The 9,380-nt window shown below is 40.6% G+C and overlaps 1 protein-coding gene across 1 annotated transcript; it reads left to right on the top strand.

The window, feature by feature from the left end:
• The first annotated feature begins 1,261 nt into the window (after positions 1 to 1,261).
• LOC138903363 (uncharacterized) lies at positions 1,262 to 1,708 on the top strand. Its single transcript, XM_070191329.1, has one exon. It carries the CDS (start codon positions 1,262 to 1,264, stop codon positions 1,706 to 1,708), a length of 447 nt encoding a protein of 148 aa, XP_070047430.1.
• Positions 1,709 to 9,380: the final 7,672 nt, after the last annotated feature.

Genomic DNA, 9,380 nt, shown 5'->3' with positions numbered 1-9,380 from the left:
TACTTTTATATTTTGAGTCTGTCATTCATGTTGCCTTTTATTTTCTAGTCTTGTACAATAGTATCGAATCTTTTAGGTGGTGTAAGAGTCTGTCCTAGTTTAGCTGACTTTGTCGAGACTTTTGTCATCGTACTTCCCATTTTGTATTTGAAAACCAAAAAAAGATATAAATGAAAAATCCAAAAAGATTCTTGTTTTTTTAGTTTATTTTGTCTATCACTTTTCTAGAACTACGCTTGGTCTGATTCATGTGGAACATGATACATAGGCAACCTACATCGGGTTCGATCAAATCATTTTGAAATTGAAAGAAAAAACAATAAAGAAAAAAAAGATGAAGTTGTGGGATGACAGGAAAGAAAAGAGTGATAATCATAAAGAAAAAGAGAGGAAAGAAAATGAGCAAACCAAGGAGTGTTGAAGTGGAAAGAAAAGAGAGAAGATTGAAATGAGCAAATTGGGATGATGCAATATGACCTTGCGACCCTCAAAGTCCTTTTAGAACCGTTAATTGTTGCTAGGTGCATTGCACGTAATGTGATATTATTATGTGATAAATGCCCTAACGCTAACATGGTGGCTTTGTTTTTCTCCTCTTTATTACTTTCATTGTTATCATAAGAAAGGTGGTTAGTTTGTGGCATTCTGGCAAGTCATCCCTACAATACAAGGTCGAAGATCAAGGCAATCATGGCTAGCAAGGAATCAGACACAGTTGTTGACCCATCGAGGGAGATTGTGGAGTCGGAATCTGAATTGAAAGAGAAGGTCCAAAGGCTGAAACAACAGATGACAGAAATGTATCATGCTTGGATTGGGGGGCATCCTCCACCTTCATTCCCCCGCGAACTATACAGAAAACCCTGCTTCCATCCCACCGCTGTCACAAGCACAAGTTCCTACTACCGTTGATCTTTCCCCTCAACATGCACCGGGCTTTAACCCTTACCACAACTACCCTGGCACCTCGTCCCAAACTTTTCATGCTCCACCAGCCAAAAATACCTCATACCATGCTCCGACATCTACTCCTATTTTTGTAGCCCCTTCAGAAGCTACCCTCCACCGATCATCTAGTGAACCCGCGTTCAAAGCTCCAGATGCCCAATACTATGCTCCATAACCAACTTTCAAGGCCCCGGATCCTTACTGTTATACCCCATACTTTGAGCCTCTTGTTGAAACCGAGAATCCCGCTAAGAATGCAGAGCAAGATGAGATATTCAGGAAAGTGAAAAGTTTGGAGCAATCTTTGAGAAACATGCAAGGTATAGGAAGCCAAGTAAGTATTGCCTACAAGGACTTGTGCTTGTTCCGTGATGTCCAACTGCCCGCAGGGTTCAAGATGTCCAAGTTTGACCTGTATGATGGACATGGAGATCCTGTGGCCCATTTGAGAGGCTATTGTAGTAAGATGAGAGGTGCCAGTGGGAAAGACAAATTATTGATGGCCTATTTCAGTCAGAGTCTGAGTGGGGCAGCTCTGGAATGGTACACCCGCCAAGATGCTAGCAGGTGGTACACATGGGACGATATGGCTCAGGCTTTTGCCCGGCGCTTTCAGTATAATATAGACATTGTCTCGGATCGCCTATACCTGACCAAGGTAGAAAAGAAGCCCAATGAAAGCTTTAGGGAATACAGGTTCAGATGGAGGGAGCAAGTTGCACGGGTCAATCCTCCGATGGAAGAAGACGAGATGGTCTAGTACTTTCTTCAAGCCCTGGAACCTACTTACTTTGGCCACTTGATCTCAGCCATAGGTAAGACCTTTAACGATGTGGTAAAGATGGGAGAAATGGTGGAAGAGGGACTCAAGTCAAGCAAGATCATGAGTTACTCCGCCATAAAAGCAACCGTACAAGCAATTCAGAACGAAATAGGAAGCTTGCCGGGTCGGAAGAAAAATGATGATGTTGCCATGGTTGTCTTAGGATTACGACATGGCTCAAAGGGTCTGCCTCACCAATAAACTCAGCCTCCACCCCAACCCCAACCCCAAACCTATCCCCAAGCTCCACATAATCTTAGCCAGTATTATCTTCTGTATAATGTCCAGTCATTTGTTCAACCACTAGGTCACTCCTTATGGAGAGCACGAGCACCACAAAATACTCGTTCGCCTTCACAACATTTTTGAGCACCCAATAACCCTAGAAACCAGGGGCATGGAGGGGAACAAAGGCAAAGAAATAGTTTCATGCCAATCGGGGAATCCTACACAAGCTTGTTTGAAAATTTAAAACATTCTGGCCTGATTGAGCCGCTCCTTGACTATACTCTGGACCCATATGCAAAAGGTTTTGATCTTATTGTACGGTGCATGTACCACTCTAATGTCTAAGGGCATAACACTAAAGATTGTCGTATTTTGAAAAGGGAAGTATAAAGAATGATTCAAGAAGGTATAATTGTGGTCCAAGGCAGTAATACCCCAAGTGTCACACATAATCCTCTACATGTACATGACAACACACAAATTGTTGGGATGGTTTGCAATGACAACGAATGTGCAGGTTCTTTCAAGTCCTTTGGTGAGTCATTTGCGGCAAGATCTCTTAGGTGGTCACTCGCTAATTCAGTAGACTGTGCTGAGGAAGGGTTGGTCAAAGGATTCAATAAGACACTTGGTGAAGACAATGTAAGTGAAATTGGTGAAGGTCCCAGTAATTTTGATGTGCGACTCAGTGGCTAAGATCTCAAGCTTGGTAATTTGAAAGCACCTCATTTCCTTGTCAGGAAGGAGTCTTGGTAGTTTATTTTGACATCTTTTCTGCCATCTAGGTTGTTTCGGGGTTGTAATCCAGATTTTATCTTGTTATTTTTGGTGATTCAAACCCTTCTATCCTCTTTTGCCTATCTCTAGGAGTCTTGTTAGTTAGTTTTGTGTCTCTAAGTCTATCATCTATATTTGTTTCGGGGCTTTAATATAGATTTTATTCTGCTGTTCAAACCCTTCCATCCATTGGTCAAATGAGATTTTATTTTTCTGTTATTTGCAGTCTTCGTTTAGTTCTTTTTCTATATATAGTTCTCTTCACGCCAGTTCTAGTAACAAGACATGCATGCAGAGTTTTTAGCCAGATCTTGAAAGCGAGTCTAATCATGGAATAATAAAACGCAGTTTTGAATATGATAAAAAGATGCATTTGAAGAAACAAGTAAAGATTCACGTATTCTAAGATAACCTGAAGCATGTATTGAGGGAAACTGGGGCAGTTAGTCTGGGAAATCAAGAGGTTGATAAGAGCATACAACAAGGAAATGTCTCTCAAGCAGTTTGAGGTAGATCAGTCAGTGTTGAAATGCATCCTTCCACATCAAGATAAGGTTGAGTCAAGTCCGCTTCGAACTGGCAGGGGTCAATCATTGAGACTAAAGTATTGCCCATTAGCACTTTTTGTTTGTGTTGATGCAATCAAGAGATATTATGTATGATTTCTTTGCTTATCCTCAATTGCATTTTATACTTGGCATGTTCAAAGTTGGGATGCCGAAAGCATTTTATTCTGCTACCCAAATACTTTTATCCTTTGTTACCCTTTTGAGCCTTATTTATTCTCCTTCATACCCCTCTTTTGGAATCAGAAGTAGAGTTAGGAAATAGAAAAGAAAAAGAAAAATAAAAAAAGAAGAAAAAGAAAAGAAAAGAAAAAAAAGAAAAAAGGAAAAGAAAGAAAAAGAAAAAAAACAACAAAAACAAAACAACTTTTAGGTTGGAACTACGTTCGACCTGATTTATTTTAAGGATACGTAGGCAGCCTTACTTTGAGGTTCGGTCCAATCAAAATAAAAATCCAAAATTCCCCAGACTCCAAGAAACTGGGGCAGAAGTTTTAATTTTGCAAAAAGATCTGATTCCAAAGTTGTAACTTTGAACCCTTTCATCTTAAATTATTTTAAGCCTTCATGCCACCCTTTCTTTCAAACCCTATCCAAAAGCCTACATTACGGTCCAAAGAAAGACCTTTCGACCAATCTTTGAGGATACCAAATCAAGTGTGTGGTAAAAGTATGATCTTCTTGTACCATGGGTAATACCTTGTTCTCAGCACAAAGAGATAAAACGATAAAATGCGAGAGTCTTATCGGTGAAAACACTCATGGGCACCATAAGGCGTGGTAAGTTAAGAAAAAAAGCAAAATGAGATATTCTTATCGGTGAAAACCCTCATGGGCACCATAAGGCGACGATGAGTTGAGAAAAAGAGCAAAATGAGAGAGGCTTGATGGTGAAAACCCTTCAGGGCACTACAAATCGACTGAGAATTGTGGATCAGATAGGACAATTGGAGCGCTGAAGCCCCGTTTGACAACTTAGAGGCATAACAAGAGTTGAAGATTAGACTCGCTTGATAGATCAGGTCGCTTAATGCAAAATGCATGTCATGATCAATGGAGTTGGCCATCAAATCCGATTAGTTTTTTACTTTGTTCTTTTTACTGGGTAAATATTTTCTTGTTAGATACCGTCTCTTCTCGTTTTTCTCCTTACTTTGTTCCTCTTGTTTTGTTTGAGTCCCTTTTGAGTCTATTTTTGTCTAAACAAGTGAGAAATGACTTCAAAATCTTCTACCAGCTTTTTAATCATACAAAGCAGAGTATGGCAAGCATATCAAAATGGCATAAGACACAGGAGAATAGTGTATGCACTGAGTGGTGATAATAGATGTTCTTTGGGATTGATGTAAAATGCAAAGATTTGGTGAATGTTCGAACACGAGTGCAATGCATCGGGCATAAGGTATTGGACTTGAACGAATCAAGAATATTTCTTGTGATAAGGGTTGTCCGGAAAAGTGGTTGGCCGATAACAAGCACTGTCTTCCAGCCTTCGAATCACTCAAAACAACATCAAAACACCAATTACACCCGGATTCAAGCCTAAAGAACTTCTAAACTTTCAAATTCCACAAACGATGCCAAAACCTACCAAATTACGTCCGATTGACCTCAACTTTTGCACACAATTCATATTCAACATTATAGACCTACTCCAACTTCTGGAATCAGAATCTGACCCTGATATCAAAAAGTCAACTCCTCGGTCAAACTTCCCAAAAATTCGACTTTCGCCATTTCAAGCCTAAATTAGCTACAAACCTCAAATTCACAGTCCAGACACGCTCATAAGTCCAAAATCACCGAACAAAGCTAACGGAACTGACGAAACTCTATTTCGGAGTCGTCTTCACACACTTCCGACTACGGTCAAGCTCTTAAGACTTAAAGCTCCATTTAGGGACTGTGTCCAAAAACACTCAAAAAGCCATAATGAAACCTCCCGGCAACTCACATAAGTAGAAACAGATATGGAAAAAATAGTAAATAGGGGATCAACGCTAATACACCCAAAACGACCGGCCGAGTCGTTATAACTGCTTATCTTTATTTGAAGTTATAATTATCTCTTCTGTAATTGTTCATCCTTAATTGAGACTATTATTATCCTTCTGCTGCTTATCCTTAATTGAATTTGTTGTGTCTCTTTCGTATTGCCCGACCTTAAAAGAAGTTTAGATATCCTATATCTTAGTTGACTTGTCCTTATTTGGAATCATTCGACTTATGTTAGCTCCCTTGTTGTTGAATTGTACATTGCGGGCTGTTGTTACATATTATTTCCTTCCTTGTTGAGTTGTTCTTATTATGACTAGCATTTCCTATTGTGACTGCTCCTTGTGAACTTGTTCTTCTGTTTCTTTGAGTTCTAGAATTTCTGAGTTGATTTATTCGTCGTACCCTTGTATTAGTGTTATTGTTATTGTTGTACTTATTGTTGTGATGCACGAGGTTTTTGCCGTGTGGTTATTATTATGGTGCACGAGGTTTCTGTAGTACGATTGTTATTATGGGGTTGTACAAGATTTCTGCCGTGCTATTGTTACTACTGATATTTGCACATGCGGCGTGACAAGGTGGGCTATATATATATGGGTTGCGCATGTGGAGAGACAAGGTGGGAACATTATTATGCATGTGTGGTGAGATAAGGTGGGCATTCACTTTACTATTGCACACGTGGCGAGATAATATGGGTTGTGTCAGGGATTGATTTGTGATGACTTATGATGGCCTGGGGGTATTCTTGTTGTTGAAGTTTGTATAGTGGTACATTTACCTGTGTGAGCTTTATCTTGTGGAAAGTTGTGTGAAAACATTCTGCGTGCTTTCCATTTCTTTTCCTGTACTTAATAGCTGGCATGAACTATGTTAGGACACTTGCACAAGCATACGCGTAGTTGAGCATTCTTATAGGTTAAGAAGTTTTGTTGATATTGTTGAGTATAGATGAATACCCTTGTTTACGTGCCTTCTGTGTGAGAATGTCTCTATTTGGCACGTGAGTTGTCAGTGAAGTTATGAAGTGTAATGAGGGCACAAAATACCAAGTGTTAGGGTTCAAGTATTGGAACTCGTGATTTGTGAATAGTATGAGGTTCGGTACCTCGTAGAGTTTATTGACTAAAACCCGGTGTGGAAGCTATCGTATTATTAAGTTGTTACTTGTCCGTTCTTTATCTGTGATTATCGGACTTAGATGTTTCCGTTCATTCTTCTATGTCATTATTATGGTGTTCCGCTAATAGTTGTTGTTTTCCTTCATTATTGCAATTACCGTATTAATTGCCACTTCGCATAGTCTTTATGTAGATATCATACTCTGTTGTTTCTATACTTATACTTGTTCAGGTTATTTAGTCCAGTAGGTGTCTTAACTGTTCCTCGTCATTACTCCACTGAGGTTAGTCTTGATACTTGCTGGGTACCGCCGTGGTATACTCATACTACACTTCTGCACAATTTTGTGCAGATCCTGGTATTTCGAAGTCAGTTGATCATTAGCTAGCTGTGCGGACTGTTGCTGTGGAGACTCAAGGTACACCTGTTGCTGCGTTCGCAGGCTTCAGAGTCACCTTTTGATATGTATTCATATTGTTACTTTATTTTGCCGAGTTGTGGTCGGATTTGAGTAATTTTGATATGGTTGGACTCGTGGTTGAATGTGAGTTCGGATTTTGTGAGTTTTATCGGATTCTGAGACATGGGCCCCACGAGTGATTTTTGGGGTCGTAATTTTGGATTTTTGAAAAATATTAGTATTTCGATATGGAATTAATTCCTATAATTTTTGTGAGCTGAATCAAATTAATTGTGACTAGATTCGAGCCCTTTGGAAGTTGATACACGCAAAATGGAATTTCGGGAGCATTGCTTAGCTTGCTCGACATTGGATTTTGCCTGTTCGAGGTAAGTAACTCTTCTAATCTTGGAGTTGAGGGTATGAACCCTGAATATATGCATTTTGTGAATTATTGGGAGGTGACACACATGCTAAGTGACGGGCGTGTGGGTGTGCAATATAGAAATTGTGACATAATTGTTTCTGTGAAATTTTATAGTCAAATGATCTTGCCATTTTCCATGCGTTTTATGAGTTAGAGAAATTAAGCTGAAAAGCATATTGAAAATCATGATTGAGGCTATGTGCCAGTATTATTAGGACCCACAGAGGTAATAATGCTGTGAATTATTTGTTTTAAATTGAAAATTCATACTCAATCATATTTATTTCATTGCATATCATAACTCAATCTTATGACTCTATTTTGATGCATATAAATGTTTTGGGCCGAATGCTCTATTTTACTAAAATACCCGAGTGGCTTGAGAGGTTTATGACTGAGTGAGGCCGAGGGCCTGATTTGTGAGGATGAGTGTAGATCGGGGCTTCCCGCCTGCAACATATTTATGACTGAGTGAGGCCGAGGGCCTGATTTATGAGGATGAGTGTGGATCGGGGCTGCCCGCCTGCAACATATTTATGACTGAGTGAGGCCGAGGACTTGATTTGTGAGGATGAGTGTAGATCGGGGTTGCCCGCCTGCAGCATACTTTATTATTATAGCACGTGAGTTGTCCGTGCAGATTATAACGCTTGGGCTGAAGGAGCCCCTCCAGAGTCTGTACACACCCCCAGTGAGCGCATGTACCTACTGAGTGCGAGTGCCGAGTGCTGAGTGACTAGGAGGCATGAGTGATTGTGAGGTATGCCCGAGTGGTAAGAGTGATTGTGAGGTATGCCCGAGTGGCACGAGTGACTGTGAAGTTTGCCTGAGGGGCTGTATATGAGTGATGTTCTTCCCGAGGGGCTGTTTATGATTTTATCATTGAGTTGCATCATATTGGCATGCACACATGACATACATGCATAGAGATGTATTTCCTTGTGCTGTACTGCATCACATCATTCATGATGTTTCACACATTTTTGACAGATGGGCATAGTGATGCATTTGTTTTTACATGGGTTATCCGGAAGGAAAATGAAACATCTTATTTATTATTGACAAGATTTTGGGAGAAATTTATTATTTTCAAACTATTCATATTTTTGGCAACTCCGGCAAATGATTTGGGTTTTCACTGATGTATTTGAAATAAAGAACTACTATTTTTGAAATCATGATTTGGCTGGGTATTTTATCCCTGAGTTACTTCTGGTAGAGCAATATCCTTCCTTTATGGAACCGCGTTACGAATTCGTACAACAACTCAAAATCTCCTTGTGCAATTCTGAATATGTCGGCCTTCCGGGCCTGCACCTTTTTGGCCCGGCATGATCCTTAATGAAAGAATCCGCGAGCATCTCAAAGGAATCTATGGAATGCTCAGGTAACAACGAAAACCATGTCAAGGCTCCCTTCGTGAGAGTCTCTCCAAATTTTTTCAGCAAAATAGATTCGATCTCATGGGGAGCTAAATCATTCCCCTTCACCGCTGTTGTATAGGTGGTAATATGCTCCTGAAGGTCCGAATTCCCATCATATTTCGGCATGTTAGTCATTTTAAACCGCTTCAGGATCAATTCCGGTGCCGCGCTCGGTTTGTATGGCTGTTGGGTATACTTCTTTGAGTCCGGTCCTTTCCGCACCGGTGGTGCATCCGAGATTTGATCCATGCGGGTGTTCACTTCCCTCATAAACCATAAGCGTTCGCTCTTGAAGGGATCACTCTCGTTGTTGTTCCCAGATTTGCTCCCCCCGACCCCATCGAAGCTGACCTCGCCCCTCGGGGTGTTGTAGTCGATCCTCTGTGTTGTTTGATTTAAGGGAGCACCGGGAGGAATTGGACCTCATCCATTCGCATTATTGGAGCACCCGATAACGCCTGCTTTAGTTCTGTCATAACTTTATTATGCCATATGAGGCGGCCTAGAATAATCTCTTGTTGCTCCTACATGACCCTTACCACTTCATCAACATGCTCCTCTTCAGCATCATCAGGCGTCGCCTCTCGAACATGTTGCGGGTGTCGCCTGCCTTGGACCGACGTGAAATTATTTCCCTCATTGCGGGTATCACTGATTGAATCATCAT

The sequence above is a fragment of the Nicotiana tomentosiformis genome, chromosome 12 (genome assembly GCF_000390325.3).
Source record: "Nicotiana tomentosiformis chromosome 12, ASM39032v3, whole genome shotgun sequence".
Taxonomy (NCBI): Eukaryota; Viridiplantae; Streptophyta; class Magnoliopsida; order Solanales; family Solanaceae; genus Nicotiana; species Nicotiana tomentosiformis.
Note: the sequence above shows the minus strand (reverse complement) of the source record. Positions and strands in the feature narration are given on the sequence as shown.